We start from the raw sequence: 26,540 nt of genomic DNA on the forward strand, positions 1-26,540 counted from the left end.
TAAAATTAAGGTTACATTTGCCGTAAAAATAACTAATCATTCTAACATTTCGAGTGATGACCTAAATTTGTTATTTCTTATGGTATATACTCCAAACGAGTTTTGTTGTCTAAGTCAACTACTTCTGTAAACTGCTGTATTGGAGTCTATTGCATATTTAACAATGGAAGTTAATTAGATCATTCTCAGGCTATGTCATAGTATCATCAAATACAATATATTACCATCAATGATACCTACAAATGGGTTCTTTAAAAAACAGACTATCAAATCATTTTGGCTTGATTCTCAGGAACAGAAGTCTTACAGAGGGCTATTTACAGATTAACTCTTGTTTTATGGTTGAAGAGGAAATGGATATAGGAAATGTTAAAATAAAACTTACTTTATCATTTCAAAAAGCTTTGGATCTGAGACCTTGATATTTCGAGCCATATTCCATGAAAGATGAACCATGGGTACTATGGACTTTACGCTCTGCAGTTTATTCCACTCGTACCGTTCCACTGCCAATTTGTATTGACAGGCTATATAAAATCACAGAAGTAATTAGTCAACTTAACAAACAAGTACCAACTGAATCCAAAATAATTTGATTATATTTAAAATCTAGATTTTTTTAGGGTGAGATTAAACAGCCTATTCACTGCTACTACATTTAAATTAAAAAAAAATCTCTAAAACGTGAATTTATTTTATTTCAGAAGCTGAAAGAACATGATATCACAGTAGTAACAACCTTCTGTGAAAACAAGAACTTACAACTGTTCAATTTCTATGCTGAACAAAGAACACCAATTCAAAAAGGGTTACTTAAATAATTTCTCAAACATTTGAGATAAAAATCTACATTTGAAATATCTGCATCTTGCAGACTTTTGCAATGTCTGCATATTCCTTATCATTTTACAGTGCTACAGCATATAATTTGAGAAGGAAGACTGCACCTTGAGAAGTTTGTGCAGTGAGTCAGACTTTTTCATTAAGCAGCCTACTCACCCCACACTTTTAAAAAAAATGTTTTGCAAAACTTACTGTGACTGAACATGTGAGCTCTGTATCAACTGATCATATAATCCTGGAGATACCCTATTTATTGCACCATAATGAAATAAAGATACAACTTCAACTATTCAAGAAAACAGTGGGGTTTTTTTTGTACATCCTGTCCAAATTCCTAACAGAATCTACTTATTTTTGCTGTGAACTTTTTCCCATTTTCACATCTAAAAATCTTCCTAAACCATGGCTCAAAAATAAAGACTTCCAGAGCAGTGGGCCTGAAAAATCTTTCATTCCTTCATTTACATTTTTTTTAATCAACTGTTTGCATTTCCTAATGCTTTCACTAATGAGCTGTTAGGTATCTCTTGTCCTGAACAAAATAAGATTAGACAAGTTCTCAATTCATAAGTAAGCTGTAGCACAGTCTTTTGGGTAGAACAAGTCTGGGGAGAGAAAGGTAAGAAAATAGCCTACAAAACAGAGTGTATAAATTCATCTCAACACTTTGTTCTGCTAGTGTTTGCTATGCAATTGGAATTTCTAGAAGTCCATTAGTTAGAGGAGTGCAACGACTGCATTCTTGCTGCTTTCACTTCCTCTTACCAATGAAATTATTTAATGCTTCAAGACACCAAGATGTTTAAAAAACCTGTATATTCATTTTTTTATCTAGCAAATGTGTTAAGTTATTAAAAAATGGCAGGTTCCACAGCTTATGTAGAATAGTAGGACCTTACTTCTGTAGTTCAGCACGCACACTATTCAACCATACCTGTAAGAGGGCCAACGTTCCAAGCGATGTTGTTGCACCAGCCGATAGCCTGAACCCAGTGAACAGTGCCAGCATTTATCCACACCAAATCCCCTGGTCTTTGAATAAACCTATAAACTGGGACATTGGCTTCATACAAATCCTCCAAATTTGGCCACCAAGACCCCATTAGGAAATTCATATTGTTCCTGAAACAAGAAGAGAAACAATTTTCAGCATTTATTAGCATATGTATTAGTAGTCAATACCACAATGAAATTACCTGTAAAAAGTGATCACCATTATAAATGCTATCTGCAACTAATCACTGACCCAGTTGGACTAGACAAATGGAAAGTTTCATCTATAAAATTCCTGATCCTAATTCCACGTCTTACATCCTGCAATATATTGAAATGTTTAACCTTCTGCTCATGTGAAGTCAGTTCATGGCTTCCAGTTAAGTTCTATTTTCCTTTAAATTTCCCAGTGTTAATAATGCTGAGGAAGAGAAATTCTTGGTTAGATCTAGTGTGACACTGGTGCAGCATGTTGTTTTCTTTTTTAACCAGAGCAACTAATTTTATATACAGATCTTACGAATGCTTTCTGTTTCAAGCAATGCTAAACATGTACTCATGCTGTCAGTGCAAGTATGCACACAGGAATGACCTGTTGGTACTATCTCAACTGTTATGCACAGATCTATGCTATATTCAGACAGGGAATACTATACCAGTCCTGAGAAGAATGACAAAAAGGCCTTCATATGAATTTCCCAACAACGAAATCTTATCTTCTAATATGGTTATGCAAAATACATACTTCTCTCCCTTTCTCATCTCAATTTTAGACCATTTTTCTATTGTACCATGAGAGATCATTGGCAATTCAGTTTTCAATGACCATTCAGTGCCTCTGTCAGACACTCTGGACTGCTTATGAGGTTACCAAGGTCTTAGATTCTCTGTCTCGCTTAGAAGGGCACTGCCATAAGGGCAACAAGCATACCGTCATCAGAGACATTGCAGTTGCATCAGTGGAATTACAGTTCTGAGGTGGGTAATCTTTGTAAAGGCTGATGACATAAGAACAGTTGTCAGTATACAGGCAGAAAACACACAGACACTGAGAAGAATTTGCAGAGCTTTGGAGAAGTTCTGAAGAAACGTCAACCGTTTAGGTCAGCTAACTTCGCAAGATGAGAAAAAAAATCTCCCTTAAGATCAAACGAACATGGCATGATGAGGGGACGCACCTGCTCCTCCTCTTTTTTTTTTCTCCTTCTCCTTAAGCACGCACTCTACACAAAGCAGGACATACAAGCTCTAATCCTGGAGCTGGTCCAGTATTACCCAATGGTCAGTATACCTCAACTTTTTAAAGCAAGTTACAAACTTGTAAGTGTATGCAAAGCATGCCATGACGCCTCCTAGAATCTGGGTAAACTAAGCTCTGCCATTGGAAGCTGCAAGAAACTGTGCCAAATAGCATGGCCGTGTACTTGCTAGAGTACAACATGTACATTAATCATTATCAAGACTAACAGCATACATCACCAGGGAAGTACTTCACTCCATCACTCCTAAAAAGAAGCAAACAAACAAAACAACAAACAAAAAAACACCAAAATAAAAACCCAGCTCCCTGACACCCCAATTCTTTTTCGTTACCCTACTACAGCAGCCCTAAAAGTCATTATGAAAGCATCACCATTTGGTAAGAGTAGGGATCAGCTTTAACATGCATAATAAAGTGGCTAGACAAACAGCAAGGACTGAGACAGATTATCTGATGTGGCAACATTAATGTTTGAGACAAAAACTATCACAGGGCACCTATGGTAATCCAAGTTTCTGTACGTTGCAAAAATGCTCTATTTTGAGTACATTCTAGATTTTGCATTTTGACTTGTTTTAAAAGACTTTTCAGACTACATAGAAAACCCATAAAATATCCACTTTTAACACCCCCAGTGAGTACTTTCCCCCTTCCCATTAGGTCTGATAAAGGTACAGAGAACTTGATAAAAATAAGGAACAGTATGCCCAGCTTACTTTTCACAGAAGTCATTCATGACACCCCAATAGCTTTCAGGGACAACAAACCATTCACAGTCACCTGGACCGATATTTATATTTACTGAACAAAAGTTGTTATTTTCTTGATGACCTGAAATTTAGAGAAAAATAAATACACTTTATGTAAGGCTGAGCTATCAAAATAACACCATGAAAATGCAAAGTTAGTTACAGTTACTAAAAAAACTACAAAAAAGTTTAAAAAAATTTAAGATTTTTATATATTTTTATGTATTTTTATATATTTTAAACAGTTTAAAAAAACAGTTTAAGTTTTTATATATTTTTATGTGATACCTGTTGCACTGTTTAGGGGCTTCATAGTAATAAGAAATGTAATTAAGTTGCCAGTGACAAGAGAATTCTGCTTTTGTTAGTTTGTGGAAAATGAAAAACTGGAATTACTAATCTTATGAATCTGGCCAACACATAAGCAGCTCCCCTTTAGTAGAAATAAATGTTTCAAGATGCTAAAACTTGGATTTTGTGTTTTGTGATGGCTCTTGACAGTCCCAGTCAGGAGCAAAACTCCATGACTTCAGGCACTGAATAGACAAGTGGCAAGAAAATCTTTCCCAAAGAGCTTTCAAAATCAATGTAGAAATGCCAGAATTTTATCTTCTTTTGACAGCTGGAAAACTGAACCATAATCCGTAATAGAATTATCTAAAGAAGTACTTCAGCGCAAAGAGATTCTGAAATTTAGTCCAGATCCCACAAGTCTCAGTCCAGTGCCTGTACTGGTTTTGGCTGGGACTGAGTCAATTTTGGCTAAGCATCTGCCTGCCAATGGGAAGTAGTGAATGAATTCCTTATTTTGCTTTGCTTGTGTGCGCAGCTTTTGCCTCACCTATTAAACTGTCTTTATCTCTACCCAAGAGTTTTTGCACTTTAACCTTTGTGATTCACTTCCCCATCCAACTGGGAGGGGAGTGAGCGACAGGATGCGTGGTGCTTAAAGGCCTCCGGGGGTTAACCCACAACAGTGCCCCACCACAACACTATTCACTACAGTCTTATTCTCAAGGCAGTCGAGAATTTAAAAAGTACAATCACCAAGCATTGCAGAAATCCATAAACTTTCACTACATGGAAATTTAGTGCTTTGTACATGCAGAACTAAGTTAAATGAGAAACTAAAAAATTCTGAATGTGTGCTATTTTATCTTGTTCACACTTGCTATAAAGTAAGAAAAATTTGCCGTGCAGTTAACACCATAACAGTAGAACCTGTTTTTTTTTTTTTTGTTTGTTTGTTTCTGTTGTTATTTTTCCATGCAAAGATTATACTCACCTGGTGTTCTGCTTCCTGGAACCTTCATGTACAACTGCACTGTGTTCATGCCCAGGATGGTATGACCAACATGGCTTAGAAGATTTCCTGCTGATACCACACGTACAAAAGCAGGAAGTTTTGTCAGTTCATGGAGTTGCAACTTCCACCTGCAGCAAAATAGCAAATTGACAAACTGTGAATCCCTAAAACTCTTCTAAGTGTTTGGGAAAGACAAATATTTTTTAAAAATTATTAGTGTAAGAGATGAAGGAGGAGACAACCTTCTGCTGTGTAACTTACAATCTTTAAAGAAGGAAGTTTACAGAATGCAATAACCTTACTCGATAGCTACAGAAATTTAGATGGCAATTTTTAATTAACTGTGAACTAGAAGACCTGGTGACCTAACTCAATCTTGTAGTTATCCAATCGGTTGCTATACTGCTGGAAAACCCTCCTTGCAATTTACACCTTGGTGTATATCTTTTCCAAGCGAACACACAGGTTTGCTCTCCCCATACTCTAACTCAGTCAGGGACTGTGTTAACCATACTTTCAAGATCCAAATGATAATGATGACCTGACATTTGCTAGGAAGACTGTCTGAACACACCTTAACTTGCAAACACTATTGCTGTGACCAAGAATAAAGTTAACTGTATGCACGTGCTACGGAACTGAATATTTGTGTTAGTGAAAACGTATCTTCAACCACAAAAATCTCCAAACTTAAGTGTGGAGCTCAGTAATGTCACCCAGGTATCTGTGTTACTCTTTTGATTCCAAAATACTTCCAAATAAAATCACACGTATGACAGGCTAGCTGAGGGGGAAAGATAATTTTTGGAGCAAAAGCTGAGACTGCAGGTCAGATGATTTGGCATCTGTCTGTGATCCTTTAAGAACTATTTAAAGTATCAAAATCCAATTCCTATGAGCCTCAGGTTAGTCATGCTTAGATTAAAGTCTCTCACCCAAAGCATTGCTCTGAGGGTTAGTTTATTGGCAACAATTTTTTACCTACAGATGGAATTTTCTTTAGGAAAAAAAACAATATGTAAAATATCATAACAATCTCTAAACACACATCTGTATACACACTGATATTCCAGAGAAGATGCCACAAAAGACCTATCAGCATCTTTAGCAGGCCTTATTCCTCAGTTTCCAACACTATAACATTTTCTCCTGCTATAATAACTGAAGTACATCAGAATTTTTCTACTGCAGCTGGTGGGACTGACAGCCTATATGTAACAGTATATGTTTCCATACATTTCCAAGTAGAGATTGAAGAAAGAAGTACTTTCAGGGTATTTCTGATACATTCTCAAGTTTTTCTGTGCTACTTTCCTCCACTTCTTGGCTTCACAAAGATATCTCTAGTCTAAAGAATACTCTGTGTTTCCACCCCTCCCCTTTATGTGTGTGTATGTGTTTAATTCTGGGTGAGTATCACGGCTTATCTACATGTATGCCTCAGTCTGATTTTTGCTACCCATACTGAACTCTGTTCCTGGATAGTGAAGCAAGAGCTAACAGAAAATGGAAACCAAAAGGATGAGCGTAGGAACAAACGGGGATGGAGGAGAAGGGAGGAAAACAATTTAAAACATCAGAATGGAACAAGGGAATGTATTAGAAGGATTACTAGAAAGAACAGTGACTGGTGGACGCTTAAAGTTCTTTACTGAAAAAATAAAGATCCTGGAAAGAAAAATTTGAAAAAAGATTTTAAGGCAAGACAGATTCATAACAACTTTTTAAATATTAAAGGTAACAATTTAAATGCGGTAATGGGGCTTGCAACTGGAATTGGGTTTATCAACAAACCAACTGAGAAGAATGCATTAGTTTTCCAGGAGTATCACACTGTGGAATACCACTGTGAGCAAAAGAAACTGCAATCAGACTTACTTTTTGTCATCTGACAGGTCAATGTTGGTCCCAAACTTGATTGTTTTAAAAGGTCCTCTTCTCCTCCTCCCAGAGCTGTAAATATAAAAAAAGTAAAAGTGAATGTTAAAGTGAGAATTGATAAAAACAAACAAACAAAACAAAAAAAAAATAAAACCAGCTATAGAATTATCATATTAATACCACACTTACTTATCTGAAGATGTGGATTCATTATCTGAGTGGTCCTTGTGGTGACTCTTTTTCTCGTTTTCCTCCTATAAAATACAATTGTGAAAATGTTTAATAATTTAAATAAATGATAACATTTAAATAATTTAAATATAAAATAAGTGTATATATAAAATACAGGCATATAAAGGTATGAAGTGATAGCCTGCTAACAGACTTAAGTACGTTTGTTTCAAGATGGTCGGGTCGTACAACCTTTAAAATATCTGTATCTGGAATACTATATGAGCATTACTGTTAAAATATATAAAAAACAGTTATTAGTCAAAAGACATTGAAAAAAACTCTTCTTGACTAAAAATTCAGTCAAGTTCAGGCCAGGACAACAAGAAGTTTCTACACTGTAAATATTTCTGTTAGCCTATATTAGACTGGCAAATTAATGTGTTGGTTTGCTTCATTATGCAGGTGAAAAGGAAACCAATCTAAATGAATACTGCTAACTTTTTTAGACAAGAACATTTATCTACCTTCAAAATCAAGCAGGTCTCCTGACATGAAACTAGGATGACTAATATTTATAAAATTCATTTTATAATATCCATTATACAAAGTCTTTTGAATTTTTAATAGCCATCTGCTATTTTAGCACTGCAGTACTAGGACCATGACTACTGGAAAAAGTCTAACTAATATTAAATGACGTAATTTTATCTTTTTAGCAGAGTGGGCTCAAAATCCTATTCTAAAACCTTTTTTTTCACAACTAGACAGACAAAGAAGGTAAAAGAGTAAGATGAAAAGTAGGAAGGAACTGCCTGGATGCTATCCAAAGATCTTTGTCTCTGAATGGGACTGTTGTTAAGTCTCAAAGTGCCCTATGTACCTGAGAAAGTCTTATTCATCCTTTGAATGAAGGACAAAGAGAAACAAAAAGGAACCTAGTGATGATGGATTTATGAAATACTGAAAGACATGTTAGAAAAGCAATGTAATAGTTGTTAGAGGGAAAAAAAAGAAGGTCACTTAAGGCAAGCCAACATGATTGTGTCAGTAGAAAGAAGAAACATGGCTTTCATTTGAACACTACAAAAGTCACCTAAGGACAGGACAAAGCGGTGTTAGGCAAAAGAAGCACATGCACTTAGAACAATGTCATTTTGATTTCCAAAGGAAAAATGAAAAATTGTCATTATGAAAATTATTTTACATGCTACATTTTTACCCCCAATTTGTAACAGAAAAAATAAACAACCACCACAATAACACCAGAAAATACTGCAGTTGCTTCTTGGTGCAAAATCAAAGCTGAGACTTTCCTGTTGACAAGCTCATACATAACCAATCACGTACTTTATTAAATGTGCTTTTCTGTAACATTATATTTATGTCATGTTCTCCAGTCCCTCTGAACTGATGCTCAAGAATACAACGCTGGTGCAAATCTTCAAGAAAAATCCCGTTCATGTCCCAAGCTAGGCCTATCCACACACACTTAATGATTTCAGCGCTCCCCACCTCCCAGTGTTATTCCTGTGTCTTTTCCTCATCCTATACCAGTCTCACTCAGAATCAAAACTACCTTGCTTTTTCTTTTCTCCAACCACAGATTCCTTTCTTTGTTTCTAATCCTTTCCTCTAATGCATGAAATTTAAATTGATAATTTCTCTTTTTCCCTTTATGAAACCATTGTTGTTTTAGCATAACAGCAGTGAAAACTGCAACCAACAACTGATTCCCTACGTTTTCCCAATTATCTAATCAACAACCAGTCAATAATACCTTTTCTTTTTGTTTCACTTTACCCTAATCTTTTCACAACACTCAGTAACATACGCCTTAGATGAATGCCCATAGCTAATTCCAAGGATGGGCTCACTACTTCAACAAAAATATTGAAAATTAGTACCAATAAAGTATAATGTATGTCAACTTCTAAACTAAACAGAAAATGTTATGTTTGGAACTCAGCTGTAACAAATATGGAAAGCAGTCACTTTGAGGGGGGGAAACATTAATATAGTATTTTAAACCATTACGCTGAAAGAAAAGTATGAGCATAGATTAATTAAACATGCTACAAAGAAGGAAGAAATATCATTTCAAAGCATGTATGAAATTAGAAGCAATACAAATAAGAAAACTATCTGAACTTCTACATGTTTTAATATGAATTTTGACATCACTATATGAAAGCTTAAAGGTAACAAGCTTTTAAAATATATAACAGCTAGGAGCTTTACATTAAGAAAATTAAGTCTACATTAAGGACCTGCAAAGAACAAATACCCTGAATACTGTTTGACTCTTCATTCAGAATGGATTTCGTAAATTTATTTGTGCTCTTCGTGCTGATGGGAATGCCTCTATTTCCTTGGAACTACTGCATTTTTTCCCCAATAGCCATTACTAATACAATTCGGTTCCAGAGTTAGTACACAGTTTGTATGTTCTAACTTGAACAATGGACTCACCCTTAACGACTCCTGGAACGAAGAGGCCTGGTACTGTGCATATTTAGCAATTGTTGTATGAGATCTACTGCTTTCACAACGCCATATTTTCTTTGTTCCAGTGGGGTCCCAGTTTTCATCTGCTGGCTGCAGTAGTTGTGTCCTCACTTCTACTATGTGTTCATTATTTGCTTCTACCAATGTCTTAGTAGAGAAGAGTCCTAAATCTAATAAATAAGAATAGAATTCACAAATGATAGATAAAATATTACAAAAAGTTCAAAGAATATAAGATATTAATACTTAACATTATCTAAAGGATTAATCTAAAACGTATATATTTTTCCCTCAGCCTTCAGAATACAGCCCACCTATATCTTAAAAATTAACACTTTTGATAATGCTCAAAAAGCTTTTCTGCACAACAGTAAAAGCCTAGAAAAAACTTGGCAGCTACTATAGTATGAGCTATATTCCAGCATCTGTAAGATGTATATTCCAAGAAAAATCTGTAAACATGGGTAAATCTATTACCAATGAAGTATTTTTCAGACAACTAGAGCTCTATGAATGTACTTCCATTATGTAACACACTTCCTACTAGCAATGACAGTTTTTCTAGCTACGAAGTTCAAAATATTTACTGAGGCATAGAATCACAGAATCATCTAGGTTGGAAGAGACCTCCAAGATCATCTAGTCCAACCTCTGACCTAACACTAACTAGTCTTCCACTAAACCATATCACTAAGCTCTAAATCTGTACACAGTGAGATCACTAAATCTAAGCACAAAGACACATGGTCATAGTTTCCATAAGAAAAAAGACTATCTGTAAGCCCCCATGCCCACGGCTCAGTTCCTCTCCATGATCAACAAACTCTGCTGGAATTTTTTTCAGAGATGATCTAGGTTAGAAACAGTGGTGAGCTAAGTGACAATATATTACCTTCATTAATTGAAATACAAAACTAATACAGTATTATAAAAAAAATCCACTTTAAAGAACTGAGAAGCTTTAAACTTTTTTTTTTTTAATACATACATTTTTCAAAGAAAAAGAAACCAAAGTAAAGTTACCTAATTTAAGCGCTCCAGCAAGGCCACGTATTACAGTAACAGGGTTGTTTGGATTTGTACAAAACTGATGTAAAGGTGGAAAGAAAGCATCTCGTTTATTTTCCAACTGTAAAATTATAATGGAATATATGTCAGATGAATTTAGACTCCTTGTTTGTAAAATAAGAAAGAGTAATAAAAAATGAGAAACAACAAAAAGAAGACAGGAATTTTAACCATTTCCCTGCACTGGGGGGATTGAACAGCAACACCATACAACCATTTCCATGTTATAACTGAGTTCACTCCTTCTGAAATTAATTCATTATTGTAATTTATTTCTTGGCATGAATTATTCCCAGGTTGCTTCAGCTTTTGCAACTCAGGTTTCCTGCAGTTTATTTCTTTACCTGACAGTAGCCCTGTAAATTCTCTAAACCTGCAGAATTCTCTGAAGAGCAAGATAATATACTAACATTCTTTTCAGAAGTCAAAAAAGCTAATCCTACAGATAACACACATGAGAAACAGTATAATTAAAAAGAGCACTCTCTGAGTATATCTCATGTTAACTAGAAAAATAGATTTGATTTTCCTATGCTTTTGTGCACCTATGACTTCAATTTTATGCTATAGTTTCCCCTGACTTTTATTTTTAATTGCTATGAACCTTTTAAAATCCTACAGACTGTGACCAAAATACCAATGACACTGTAAACAGGGACTGCATAGATGCTGAAGACATCTCTTTCAATAAAAAAAAAAACACAATACAGATTTCCCAAATACTGGGATCCATGTTGGCACATCTATCCAGTATGCTGCAACATGGGGATTTACCAGCTTTGCACAGACCTGATGAAGCTCTGATGGACTCTTAATTGGGTAGATTAATTCAGGTGCAACACTTTGAACACGGCACTATTGCTTCCATCCTAACCTAATGCGTAGGCTGACTGCTTGTATAGTATCACACTAAGCTGCCAAGTGCTGCTGGTCCTGAAGTTCATCTGAGTAAAGCCAGCCTGAGGTTTTTATATTAGCTGTATGGATATACTATAATTTACTCTTCCATTATCAAGGAAGTTGGCTACAATTCTTCATCAAGCTATTACAGAACTTTGTTTCCAGAACAGAAGTTTAAATGGTTGCATAAAAAAAAACCCTACCTACCTAAAAGGTGTTTTTTGTAGGCCCCTTCCAACTGAACTATTCTATTAAAAAATTTGTCTTTTCCTAATTATGACATTTTCTTGTTCTCACCACCTTAACACTTGTTAATTTTCCTTACTATATTTTGAAGTAGACTGTTCAGAAAGTTCAGTTTAATTATTTGATCATTCATCACTTAAACTGTCACTTGCAAAAAAAGTTCATCTTAAATATTGTGCTTTGTATCTGCTGAACCATTTTGCTTATTCCACCAATATTTTAAGTATTAAAACATAACCCCCAAATTTTTGAAATTGTTTTTCCCCTTCTTCACTGATCTGCTGAAATTCTTAATTTACAAGTATTTTAATAGTCAAACCTTGTCTCAAAATTCTCTTTAAGTTTAGCATTTTTACTGCTTATATACTAGTTGGGAGAGCAGTGTATCTAAGTAATTAAAAAAGACAGTCAGCAGTGTACTTCTACCATCAGGTTTACTTACATAAATACTAGGTGTAGGTGGATTCAGCTTGTCCTTTGGCAAGGGAGGGTATGGTGGAGGCGGTGGTCGTGGAGGTGGGCATTTATCCAATAGAATACTACTGTTAGATAAGCCATTTTTACCCAGATTCCTAAAAGGAAAGAAGAGCTGCCTCTGTCAATACTTGGTAAATACAATAAAAACACATTAGTGTCATCTCTTCTGCAAAATATTGACATATAAGGAGAAACTAATTCAAGATGCAAATAAAGCTCATATATATATTAATCAAGAATTCTCACTGTGTAAATTGATGTTATTCAATATCATTCCCATTTCGCATCCAGATCTGCAGCATCATCACTATTAGTTAAAAATAAAGCCAATTTAAATAAAAACATAACTCACTTGACTAAACCTAACACAGAAAGCAGGTTTCAACTAGAAGCAGAAGAACCTCACACAAGGCTGACACTCGCCAGAGGATGCAGAATTCACAGCAACTGAGATAACGCAGTCTGCTAATACTGTACATAGCACTGTGACAGAGCAGTGAAATGATAACATCTCAGCCTTACACTGCTGGAGTCACAAAACACTACTGGAGCCCCCCCCCCAAAAATAAAACAAAACACCCAACAACAAATACAGAAGACTAACAACACCAAATTAAACAACCACCTACCTACCCCTCCCTGATTTACACATTTTGAAGCCAGAAGGAACCACTGTTACTTCGTCTTATTGCTTGAGCGACACAGGAAAAAACCTGGTTAAGTTGCCGTTTCAACAGCTGTACTTGTACGTGAATCAGGACCTTACTTGGTATAACTGCTAACCTTTCTCTGTGGGTTTTTAGACATGGATAGCCCCCTCTATGCACACTAACTTCTATAATGAATGACTTCGGGTGCTGCAAATGAATGTAGACTAAGAACAGAACACACAACTTTCAGTTAGTATCACCAGGAATTCATTAACTAAGTCATCCCTTTTTGTTGTTGTTGTTTTTTGTTTTGTTAAAAATGACTGAACTATTTTAAAATTCTTCCAACTAGCTAATATTCAAATCCTTCTTCCAACCTCACTTGATTTGCTAGCTACTGTTCTTGCCACCTCCCAATGCCTCACAAAATAGGGTATTTCTAATGCATAATTTAGTCATTTATCCTCATAAAACTCACTGGCTACAAAAACATTGTTCTGGTAATGAAGGTTCTTCATCAGAAAACACAGCTGACGCAGCATTAGATGAAACTCCTCGCAATAAAGCTTGTCACAAACATAGAAACCATGATAATAGCACTGAGAAACATCCTAGAGGTTAATGCTAGCATGTATGATTTCAAATCAAGCTATCAAAAACAATGGCTGTTGGACTTCGGGCTTAAGACCAGAACAGACTGACTGTTACAACAAACACTGAAAAGAAAAAGAGCAAACATCTCACCCACTTCAGGCTGCAGCAAAGATGAGCATCCCGAGAAACTGGTGCTCATCGTGACAAGCAACAATTCAAAACTTCTGCCAGATTTATATCTTATACACTTCTATCCTCTGACAGAAGATCAGAGCAATATAGACACAGACTTAACAACAGTCTCCAAAACATGCCTATCAAAGTACCAAACACAGCTTATTCCTTGTGCTAGGTGAGTCCAGTGCCAAAATAGATTGCAACCTCAAAGAAACTGCAAGAGCAATGAGGACGCTCTGATGAAGCATCATCCAGCTTGATAAAAACTCACTGACCTATGCCTGATGTCTGAGGTAGTTCTTGCAAAGATGCTCCTGCCTCCCCACCAAAAATAATCACCCAGAAAACAACTTAGAAACATGGCGATATAAAATCACCTCTACCCAAAGAAACTTATCGACCACGGCTGTGTGAGTCTGAGAATCAAAAATATATGCACAAGGTTAAACTAGAGTAACTAGTTGCTTCTAAATCTGTTCTTTAATCTTTGTGTTATCAAACTAAACAATAAAACCAGGAAAAGCAAATCCACAGCATTAAAATCCAACAGAACTATGAAAAAAAAATCAGTTTAAATTGAACAACAGTTCTCAGGAACTTTCTGATGTGAGGAAGACCAAACCCGAAGAAAAATGAGAGTGCTCAAATCACTGGTGTGATTTAAGCTTCTGGAGGCACAACAAGGTAATCAGCCCAGAGCAAAAACTCAATAAAGCCAGGGTACGTGGGGTCTTCAGGGAAGAAAGGGGCAGGAGAGATAGGAAAAACTGCTGCGTGCTTAGGGAAATTACACATTTGGAAAGGCAAACGAGATACAGAAGAAACCAGACAGTAGTACAGAGAAAAAAATCAGATGAACAGAGGTATCTCAAAATCAACACTTGAAGCTAATGCTACAGCAAGTGACTCTGAAGTTTTCTATTAAGTTATTGAAACCCTGTATGGAAATTTCAAGAGGAAAAGGGCCAAAGAAAAAAAGCCGAGACAGGAAAACACCTGTAATTCAAGGGACACAGGAAGCAGATGGGCAGAATCTTTAAAGTTGTCTTTAGCAGACCAGTTTCACTCTTCTTTTTTTGACCATCAATAACAGTAACTTACTATTAATAGCAATACAAGAGAACTATTAAAGCATTATCCACAGTGTGCAAAAAAGAGTGATGGAAATTATTAAAACAAACAAACAAACCTCCCCAGAAATACTAAGTACGACTTGAGAGTGGCACCTGAAAGGAAATAGTCTGGCTATTCACTGACTATCTCCAGCAACGAAAACACAGAACTGCAGCCAGTCCAGTGAAAGGTCCTTTTGACCACAGCAACTGTAAGGAAAATCTCACACCTCTCTGTCACAAGAGCTTATTTTTGTGACAGGATTTCATACGGGCTGAAAGAGGCAGCAGATGCAATGCTAAACTAAAACCAAGCCTGATTCAGGCCCTGAGAAAATATATGTCCAAGTAGCCGCCTACAATGCCATGATGGAGGAGTGACTAGAAGGACAGGTTTCATTCATCATTCACTCAAACTGGCTTTTCACAGGCTGTAGGGGCTGCAGAATCCCCCCTCGGTCCCACGGAAGCCCAGAGAAGCTGTCGGCCTGGCCAAGACAAGGGGAGAGGCAGGGCTGTGACTGACCACAGCACTGCCCAGAGCCCAAGCTGCAGCTCCCAGCTCGCTCCCATTTGCTTGACAGGAAAAAGCAACGACTCGTGTAACTGCTTCACCCCATGGACCAAACTCAAATTGCCAGGTTTATGAGCGACACCAACAGCAGCAGATGGAGTAGGTGCCCGGATTTTAGGTGATTAACTGACCTCTTGAATAAACAACCACCAGAGTCACTAAAACACCCATTGTTCATTTTACTGCTTTCTAGGGTACATTCCCACACCTCCTAAAAACAGTTCACATCCTTCAGTCAGAGCACAGCTACAACAAAACACCAAGTTTCCCACAAGCACAGGGCGATCCAGTCTCCTCTGCAACTGCCCATCAACTACAGTCAACTACATCAAGAATATTCTGAAGTTAGCATGACGGTACTTATTTTCCATGAACCAGGACTCGTTATCATCAATCCTTTCCGTTTCTTTAACGAATCACCTCAGTGATTTTATCATTTCACTCAGGCCTCACGTCAGACCGCCAGCATCACATTCACAGGGCTCAGCCTGTTCATTCCTCTGGAAGCAGTCAGTCCCACAGCATTTTTCAAGTCCTCTGCAACTTTTTTCATTTTCCCAGAACTACCAAAACCCAAATACATGATCAACAACAGCTCTCTGGCCCGCTCTTCCACAGCTCACGGACATCTGTTATCCAGGCCTCCGACCTAAAAACACCAAATTCAAGTCTAACTACTGTTCAGTGTCCTCCTTGATTACTGTGAAAACAGAGAGCGCGTTATCGTACATCCCACGGTGTGAACACGCTATCTGCCTTTTTCCCAAGCACAGAACAAAAATATTTATTGAGCTCTTTTGCCTCTGTATTGACTATCCTAAGAGCTCTGTGCAGTCATATTAAGCCTTCAAATTTTTTTGTGTGTTTATCCTATTTCATTCCTGGCTATAGTTTTCTTCTGCCGAGCTTTGTTTCTGTTACGAGTTTTCATGAACTTCTAGCTTCAGTGCTTTTGAAACATTTGCCCCTTTTCTTTTTAACGCCTGATTGCGACTTTTTGAGGGCAGTGAAAAAGTTGCTATACAATTTCCAGCTATCCATACATTTGCATTTTAGGTACATTTTATAGGCCAAACAGAAGCTACGTTGCAATCATTTGCACTTAAGCAGTTATTTTTGTTGTGAAGTCAGACTAAGTGAATTATTATTTGAGGATTAGCTGCCTGAGAATTAACAGGGTTTCACCGCTCAGGAGATTATAGTTATTCTGAAGAATAAAATTAATACCCTCTCTTTCCCACATAAAAATCACATTTAACGTGAATATAAGGAACAGTGGGTTTACGTGATACTCTATCTTAAATCCATCAGAATTACCCAATCTACAGAGAATGAACAAAACGTCTTACAAATGTGCTTGCAGAAGCACGTGAAGCACTGGGATGCATGGTACTTATTTGACCCAGTCCTGATTCAAAACAGAAATACCCAGTCTTCCTTAACAATTAGTGGACGCAATTAATTTCTTTCGTAGTGCAAGTTATTACAAAAGCACAGGAAAATGGCTGTCGAGATTCCTCACGCTGGGAAGGAGGTGGTTATTCACAGTGCCTAGCGCTGGCTCTCCCAGGCTCATCTCCTCAGGCTCCTTCTGTAGCTGGTAGAAAGAGATGCACTCTCAAAGGGCAATTCAAAGAAGTTAAGCCAAGCTTACGTTATGCTTAAATGCAAGTAATGCCAGATAATTATACAACCTGTTTATAATGCAGTTCTCTACTTTAGCCTTTCACAACCAGGTACTAGCTGGCAATACTCCCAGAGATCTTTCAAACCTACAGAAAATCCTACAATATAATTGTGGATTTTCTCATTATGCAAATGTATTTCTAATCATTTTTGAATTCTGTTCTGGTTTTGACCTCACTACTATAGCTTGGCAGAGAATTTCATAGGTTAATTATATGTTATGTAAGAAATAAGTGTTCCTTTTTTCTTTTTTTTTTAATGACTTATATCTTTCCCTTCTATTTCATTTGATAATCACCTTCTTCTTAGGGTATTAAAATAAGACAAACAAGCACATTAATGACTTACGTAAGAAGAGCATTATAAGGAGTGGTACGAAACTCTCTCTCAGCATTCTCCCTCTCTAAATGTAACAGCAAAACACAGATCTTTCCTATTTTTTTTTTTTTTAACTCCCAGATATTTCTGCTGCCCATCTGCAGACAAAACTGAATGCATTACTCCAAGCAGGCTTTAGACACTGAAATCCCAACATTTAAAATTTTAATTTTAAAACTTTTGCTACAGTGAAGGTGACTTGCCAGAAGGAAGGTGGCTTTACAGCAACTGAACAATTTGCCCTCATGCCAAACTAGTCTTTTGCATACAGACAAAAACCCCTTTCCATAAAACAGGAGCTGCTTTTGTTTTTAAGAAGCTTAATCGGGCTCCTGTCTACATTCCCCTCATATAGAGTTGGGCTCTCTGGCTCTGGATTGCAGAGCTCCCAACCCAGCGATTCACTCACTGCCTTCTCGGAGCAGATCTGATCGCCAGGCAGCCCTTCAGAAAGATCACCCCGAGGTTGTTTCTGCCACAGGCTTCAACACAGAGCCCACTGAGCAATGAGGTGTCAGCTCACTTCAGCTTCTGCACTGCTTTTTCCACTCCTCCTCATGGCTCTTATTTCCCATGCTTCTTTACATGCTGGCCAGTCATCAGCACTTTTTTCAGATTTGTTTTGTCCAGACCATCTTCTGCTTGCTGACCTATACTTCTATCCTTTTAAAACATCCTTCCAGAAGCAGCTCATCTCTGCTGGTCTCCTGTCACTTTCTTTTCTCCATTGAATGCTCTCTCCCCTTTCTCGCTACACACCAAGCAAAAAGAACTACAAAAAGTGTGTCAGTCCCTTTTAATATGCATTACCATCAAGCCTACACCTCTCATCTGCCTCCCCCAATAAGCCAAACCAGTAAAGCTTTCAAATTCAGAAATGCCTGTGAGTTTCACAATTAGGCTTTCTGTACGTTACCATAGAAGTGACCACGCTAACTTTCAGCTGCCACGAGGCTGCCCAATTACTCAGTCTGGCTTGTTGTGAATTTTTTGAAGACTTCTTACACTGACTCTCAACAATTATCAAACAAAAGTTTTGTCTGGAGCTTTGCATGCTCTATTCAGGCTGTGAATGTGCTTTTATAAATAACGATAAAAAGTAACAACTAGGCTATTTCTTTTACAAGAAGCAAAACAAGGCAAATCAGGAACTTTTTTATACTGCTTAAAGGAGGGACTCGACCTCTCGTCAGCTTCAGAGGCAGTAAACGATGGAGCATCTTAATTTGAGATGGATACTGCATTTTTCACATTACTCCTGCAAGATGCTAATGAGATGCACCAGCTGAAACACAGAGCTAGAAATCAGCTGGTTTCACTTCAGTACAAATAAACAGCTCAAGTTTTAAATCTCGAGTCTTGTGACAACATTTCATTAATTCTCCTTTCAAAAACATTGCTTGTGGGAAAAAGATACTTAAATCTCAGAGTACGGAAAAGAGGTTTTGATAACAGTTTTTTAAAGGAGCCCAGAACCAGAGCTCAACAAGGCAGCACGCTCTGTCTTTTTCCCCCATGTCTTAACAACTGGCTTATCTAATAACAAACAGAACAGTTATTCCTAGCAAATTTTCTTCTTTTAGTCACAACAGATTTTCATTTATGCTCAAAATTACTTGGTCTTTTCCATGACCTCTTCTCAATGGGTGATTTTCTCTAAGAATCTAAGGAAGGATAATTAATTTAATAGTACACTCTTATCTGTGATTTTGCTCAGAGGCTTAAAGAAATTTGGTTTACTATACAGACGGTTTACTACTCGAAACATAATAATTTAGTTGTTTTATAACCACCTTAAAATTTACTGTTGCAATCAGTTTTATTGGTAGGGAAGACTAACCGAATTCCACGTACAGTTCTCAGAATCACCTCCTCAGTTCGCTTTCATCTGTACAACAATTCAACATTTGTTACCCCACTATTCTCCGGAATAGCATCTAAATGAGATTTGCATATCTCAGTCAACAGCTCAGCTGCTGCGTTTCTAAATTCCTCGCAACTTCTCCGTGAACATCAGCTAGTCCTTCAGGGGAAGCTCCACTTAGAAGCATCAATAGCTACTACTCCAGCACCTTCCGTTTGACCCCTTCTCAGTCTCCTAAATAACCTCAGCTCACCACATGAATAGAATGGGTCTCTGTTAAATATTTCCTCAACATCCTCACTGAGGAAGATGGACATAAAGAAACTTTTAAGCCTCTGGATGATCTTGCCCTACTTAAGCACTTACTTCAGTCTTTGAGGAAACAAAACCTTTACCAAGTCTGCTCTTATAAAACAGACAACCTATTCAGATACAATTGAAAAAGAATCAAATGGAGTTGCCTGTTTGGCACGTGTTTTGCATTTTATAATACAAAGGATCTCTATCCATCCAATGGCTTTGCTTGCACAATTTTTTAAGAAAACGCTTACTTACACAAAGCAAAATTACAATCTCCTAACATTTATTTTTGCCTGTCTGCTTCTAATTTTAATTTACATTTTCTGAACCCCTTTCCCAATAATTGATTTTACCTTTAAAAGAAACAGCTTTCCTATCTCTGATGTTCCTTTGTTCTTAAATAACACGCAAAATCCTAGCAATATTAACAAACAAGTCAGTTTTTAGCGGTTAGTATTACAGTGCTGCTTTCTATGAAATCCCTCCTGCGAGATAAGAAATTTCATTATATTGCAGTATGCTATCATGTAGTAGGTCAAATATATTTACATTGTGAATAAACTCTTCTGCATTACTTAATCCCAAACTGCTAATAATTTCAGGTCATTTGTGCTCTAGACACACAAACCTGTAGGGTCTGAAAGATGTAAAAAATGGCTTCTCTTAGATAAGACTTTTTTAAACTTGTAAGCGTTTGAAAAAAGATTATGTAAGAAATAGACCTTGATGAATTTTAACGTGACTTACACATAATATTAAATACTCTGGCTTGGAAATAAGTATATATATTAAACTGAACCAAATACAGAACAATGAAGGAAACAAAAATTAATACAGAACGCCGGCTATAAAGAAAAACAAGTTACATCCACCTGTTCCCATCTGCCAAACTGTGTTTTCCCCCTTGATATTATCATCAGGAAGTTTATTATAGCACAGTTCTTGTTGTTTTTTTTTTGTTTCTTTTAAATTTAAAAAGTAAAAAAAAAAAAAAAAAAATCAGGTCTCCTATTGTGGATAAGTTTTCTGCAACTTTTACAGGAATTTTAAAAATCACATTTTATGGTCTCAAATTCAATTTTGTACTTCAAGATACAACTTAGAGAGATAGTACCTAAATGTAATCACCACTGCATCAAGTACTTTCAACTCTTCACTTTCTCCTTACATTACACTGTGTTAAAATAAAGGTTAATATGCTGAAATTAATTTCATAGTATCCAGTACGTTAGTATATAAACATCTTTTATTCCACTGTGTCTAAAAAGTTTCCATATTTAACCAATAAATGATTTTGTGCTGAAAGCCCTGCTAAGTGTTCTCCCCTCCAGACATTTCTCCCTGCGTCAGTCATGCACATAGCACCTATGACAAGGATGTTCTCACCAGAGCTCTGCTCCCAAGCCATCACTGTGCATGCATGTCTTCAAACACTGACACGTTTGAAAAGAAAGCAAGGGCTGATCAACCATTCGGTACATGGCTGGGATAGCCTTGCCCTCAAATTCGTGCTCGCAAATTGAAAAACAAATAGATCCGGGTGACAGAAAAACGAAGCTATTATACATTATATTATATACTAGTTATGTTTATAGAGTTATCATTTCCATTAGTATGAAAAAACATGTAGACAGGATCTTTTCCCTAAAAGGTAACCAGTGCTAGCAGCAAGCAGCACAAAAAATTTTTCACATATGTAAAAACGTCTGCCTGACCTCATTTATACTTTAGGTTTATCCTAAAAACATTGTGATTATTACCTTGTTGCCAGTCCCACCAAATCTCTCAGAATCTTTTATTATTAGAAGACATACGCAGATACTTCCCAGCAATCCTGCTTTACTAGGACAGACCCTGTCTCTAACCTTAGTAGATACAGTAAGTAGTCCAAACCCATACTGAAACATTTCTTGACCTCCAAGTTACTGAAAAAGTCTGTCCTCAATTTTTGCCAATGCTCATCTTTCTCGGCAGTTGTTAACTGTGTATACAAGTCTTCTGCCTTGCTGAATGAAGGTGCAGACAGGCTGAAGAGGGAGCTCTGAATCTCTCCTCAGTAAGTGCAGTGACAAGCAAAAGGCGCATCTCCCACTTCTGAGCTGCCTGCGAACTCGATAGGCCAAAGCACTGGCTTATTATGTCCCTTGAAAAATGATGATTACATGAGCCTTGGAAAAAATACGGATTTTAAGAACCCAAGTGAAATCCTGTAGGAAAAAACATGAGACCTGACTCCGACAGAGGTTAACAAGTATTTTTCAAAAGGTCAGTATTTCAGAATTTGGGTCCCTGAATATTGTTAGAAACTTTCATGAACATTTTAAAACAGAACTCATTTTCATCCCTGTAAATGAAAGAAAGCATAATGGCAGCATTCAGCCAAGCACAAAGTAAACAAAAGTCTCCCTGATATGCAGATCACGACAAAGATCTATAGGTGCTGCCCACGTTTAAAACTCAGCCCTAAAATCCTGCTTTAGCACCAAGTTAAAATCTTCAAGCTGGAGCCTGTTACCAGCCCTCGGTGGTCAGATGCGCTCTGCTTCTCCTCAGGCAGCAGCCGGAGCGCTGCGCTGGGCCAGGCCACATCCAGGCCCTGAGCGCCGCCGCGCCTCCGGCCCTGCGTCCATGTGGAGCCTGGCCCCTGCCTCTGAGACCCTCACACCACAGTTTTTGAAACCTCATGGACTACTACGGCTAGCGATGAGAGCAAAAAACGACGGGCACTGAAAGCTGCTTTAGGATTTTTGTAGTAAAAAAGCTTTTTGCCGCTCAACACCAACCGCAATCCTCATCTATGAGGCGCTTGAGAAACTGCGTACTACAACAAGCCGAACACACCACTGGGCTGCACAAATATACTTCCCATTACTCCTTCCAAAAGGGCTGCACGCAAATTTCTGCTAAGCAAATTTGGAAGAGACAGACCAGCTGCGCTTCAAGAAAGAACTTTACGTCTCCAACAGTTTCTGTTAGGATAAGTGTAATGCAAACGCACACGAACACCAGACACTGAAGCTATTTTTATACTGCTACAAGCAAGAACATATACATGGTCCCGATTTAAAAAGCTTTTAAACTCCTTGTTTTTATGAATGTGATAGATGTAGACAAGTCACTTGGAAATGAACATTACAGTATAAGACTCAGTACTTGAAAGACAATGAAATAAGCTTCCTACAGACTTTTTTTTTCTTTTCTAGGAAATTTTGAAGTGTTAACCAGTCAATATTAAAAACCCCACTTACAATTTTGATTAACAACAATTATTTAAAATACCTTAGATCTTGAAAAAATATTCCAATTGTATGGTAAAGAAAACCCCACTGTAACACATGGGTCTGAATTTACTGCCATTGTAATCCACACACCTACAGACACAGATACAGCTCAGGTCACTGAGCTGTAAAATGTTGTGAAGTATTTTCTATTATTTAGTTCAATGTCTTATCATTATAAATACTTTACCTGGGTAATAGATACCTATGGAGTGCTATACTGTGATCAATATAATTCATCAAATCCCAGCACATGAGAGACTGGTAACTCTCACAATCACGATGAACAGATGCAGCTTTTTTGCATTTAACTGATTTATGTGGGTACAGTGAAAAAAAGGTTATAAACATCTTTATCATTTCTTTAATAACCAAAAGGGATAATGCTTAAAAGCACCACAATGAATTCACTGTGTCACTCCAAACTAAACATTCTGGCATAAAATGTATTGAAATGGTAAAAATTCCAACAAGAATTCCGACACCAGAAAAACACGGATAACATTTCAACTAAAAGAACTGTAAGCAGAGTTAAGTATGGAAAACAGCTGTGAGTGCAATCCATAACATTCAGTAACCACCTGCTTATGATTTAAGGGACTTCCATGAGCTTCACAGACATCTTACACAACTTCCACAAATGGCATTAAATATAAGACACAGCTACAGACATCACATACCCTAAATGGTCAATTCAATTTCTTAGTATTTTGGATTTCAAATACAATTATTCTGAGGAAGAAGGGAAATCTCTCCTAACACTACCTAAGGACTTTGCTATAGTCTACGTAAGACAGAATGTCAACAGCAAGCACAATGTGTGAATTTGCAAAACTATTTCATTATCTGTCAGAATTCCTGCTAGCCTGTGTAAGTGTGAAGTGACCCTGCTTTTGAAGGAAAATAAATTACTTTCATTAAGCTTTGTCTGAATTATACACAGTAAAGTTTCAAATGGAATAAACTACCTTACGTTTAATATATATTAAGACTGATAACATGGTGCGTTAATACAGGACTGTTAAATATGGTAAACCCAGAATTTACAGTGAATTAGCCTTCCTGATTTTGCAGTGTGTAACACCATCAAGCTGCCTGCTTCTGAGGAGAGCTGACATTTCAGACTTGTCCATGTAACTAACACGTTACACTTCTGCCTATTAGCACACTCATATCCCACAGGTACTCCGACGTGCCCACATACTCCAAAGGTTCATAAATAAACTTTTACCCTTTTAAGTAAAGACTGAAATGGTATAGATGGCTGCCAGTTTTAATGGAAAACAAAGCCAGCCACCGAAATGCTTTTCCATTTTCAGCAGGTACGTTTTAAGTCTTTACACTTGTAACACTGTCCATGAAAAACTTCTCCAATACGTTAAGATGTTTAAGGATCTCATTCTGATGATAAGATTTGTTCAGTGATAGCAGAGTGCAGTAATAAGAGCAACACTATGCAGAGCTCTGCTATTGTGCAGGACGTCGAAATACAGGGCTTGTAAGGAAGGACAGAAGTCTCAGAACATTTCAAAATAATCACTATGTCTTAGAGAAAAATATCATTACTATGGCAAAATACATCTTTCCTTGATACAGGGGAGTCTGAAATTATCGTTGTTACTGTTAGAACCTGTATCTAACAAAAGGGTTGGATTTCAAAGGGGCCCTGGAAATGCACTTTCTGGATGTAACAATCTAATCCTAGCTCTGACTTCTGCTGACCCTCTGACAACTACAGCAGTGTCTCACCAACAACCCACACACAAACCAAAATTATGCAAACTTTACAGATGCTTTTTTATTTCTTTTTCTTTGGAAGAAAGCGGGAGTCCCACCATCATTTTTATTGATTTAACAATACCTACATAAGAAATAAGGAACAATTTCAAGGCTTGAAATCTGGTGCTTCTGCTACACTGCTTTTTGGTAAGCCAGACCTAGGAAACCACAGCAAGTGCTAAGGAAGTACACTGAAGTTGAGTACTTGGAGATAAAGTGAGCCTAACCATTCCAGTGCTAACGTGTCTGTCAAGATGATGAGACTTTGGCGTCAGAGATGGACGCTGGCAGACTTAGCCGCAGCAGTTTAAGATATCACAGCCCTTGGTCTGCCAGCCTCCTCTGCCAGAGGCTACTGGCTCCTGCATAGGCGGCAAAATTTGCTGCATTTCTATACCGCAATCACTGCCTAATGTCCTTGCCAGAAGTCACTGCTAAGAAGCATCGTCTTGAACTTCCACAGCCCATTCTGCCGCACCGTGCGCCATCCTGCAATCCCAGCAACGACAGCCCCAGGGAAAAGGCCATAAAGTTTGAGGTCCTTTCCAGGCTTCCTCATGGCTGGCTTCACTTTTCACTTTCATTATGCATCTGATGTAAAACGATCATGTTTACTGACTAAAGATAATAAGTGACAGTGACATAGCTGCTAATCAGCTGGAACATAAGATGGACTAAGACTGAAGACCTCTGACCTCTGGAGAGTCAAAACGATCCACATGGTACTACAACAGACAAAAAGGCAGCTGAAAGACCGCGCTCTTACAAGAAGAACCACCGTGAGAACAGCTCCTATACTTGAACTACAGGGACCGAAACCACCACTAGCAAAAAAAGCACCACTGTTACAGAACTGGGAGGACAAGCTGACACACCAGATGGCTGTGTGACCGCTCAGAGGAACACCACCAGGCTGGAGAAATGGGACAACGGGAATCCCACGAATTTCAGCAAAGAAAAAGCCAAGTCCCACACCAGGAGAATAACCCCATGTGCCAGTATGTACAAAAACCAAGTGAACAGTTTAAGGGCAGCCAAACAGTGCAACAGCTTGTGCAGACAGGTTGTTGAGTTCTTCCAAGGATGAAGACTCCACAGCTATCTGGACGTGGTCCTGAGCGACCTGCCCTATTGATCCTGATGTAAGCTGAGAGGTTGGATTGGACTCCACTGCCCAATCTCCCACTGCAATTGTTCTGTAATTACTTATCCAGACTTATTTGTACCAAGATTTTTAAAAAGCTTAATACCAGCACGGAACATGAATTTTGAAATTACTTATTTTATCACTTTTTCTTTTTTTAAAGCTGTCATAATTTCCAACCTCTATCTACATTGCTGCTGTTGCTTCCTATGTAAGAAGTGCTTGTACTACACCTATAAAGTGTCTGCAAAACACAACTGGTTAATGAGTAAAATAAAAAAAAATCCGAACAACTGATTTGCATCTTATAGGACCTCACAGCAATTAAGCCTTAAAACTCATGAAAAGTTATACATCTTGCAGCAATGAATGTCAGTTACCGATATTTGATCTCTATTTCAGAACTATTTATTCTATAAGAAAATTATCATACAAAGACTAGAAACAAAGACATATTGACTTCACCATTGGATGCAGGGGTTTTTGTTTTTTTTTTTACAGTTTAAAATAGACGTTGCAACTATATTCTCTATAATAAAGTTGCATGAAACAAAACAATAGTTTTGAAAAGAAAGAAGTTTATCAGTGGACACTGTAAAAT

The 26,540-nt window shown here is 37.4% G+C and overlaps 1 protein-coding gene across 17 annotated transcripts in view; it reads right to left on the minus strand.

Annotated features, from left to right (window-relative positions):
* KDM6A (lysine demethylase 6A) overlaps window positions 1-26,540 on the minus strand; it is a 155,554-nt gene that overhangs the window by 10,958 nt on the left and 118,056 nt on the right. For all 17 annotated transcript variants that reach the window (XR_010825789.1, XM_066979786.1, XM_066979836.1 and 14 more), the window contains 9 exons: window positions 12,369-12,498; window positions 10,736-10,841; window positions 9,677-9,882; window positions 7,223-7,287; window positions 7,031-7,105; window positions 5,132-5,280; window positions 3,814-3,928; window positions 1,778-1,965; window positions 386-527 (listed from right to left, as the gene is read on the minus strand). Coding sequence is in view for 16 of the 17 variants with exons in the window: in XM_066979786.1 (XP_066835887.1) it covers window positions 386-527; window positions 1,778-1,965; window positions 3,814-3,928; window positions 5,132-5,280; window positions 7,031-7,105; window positions 7,223-7,287; window positions 9,677-9,882; window positions 10,736-10,841; window positions 12,369-12,498 (1,176 nt within the window). In the remaining variant the exon portion in view is untranslated. The remainder of the gene's footprint in view (window positions 1-385; window positions 528-1,777; window positions 1,966-3,813; window positions 3,929-5,131; window positions 5,281-7,030; window positions 7,106-7,222; window positions 7,288-9,676; window positions 9,883-10,735; window positions 10,842-12,368; window positions 12,499-26,540) is intronic.

Source organism: Anser cygnoides, chromosome 1 (assembly GCF_040182565.1).
Source record: "Anser cygnoides isolate HZ-2024a breed goose chromosome 1, Taihu_goose_T2T_genome, whole genome shotgun sequence".
NCBI classification, from domain to species: Eukaryota; Metazoa; Chordata; class Aves; order Anseriformes; family Anatidae; genus Anser; species Anser cygnoides.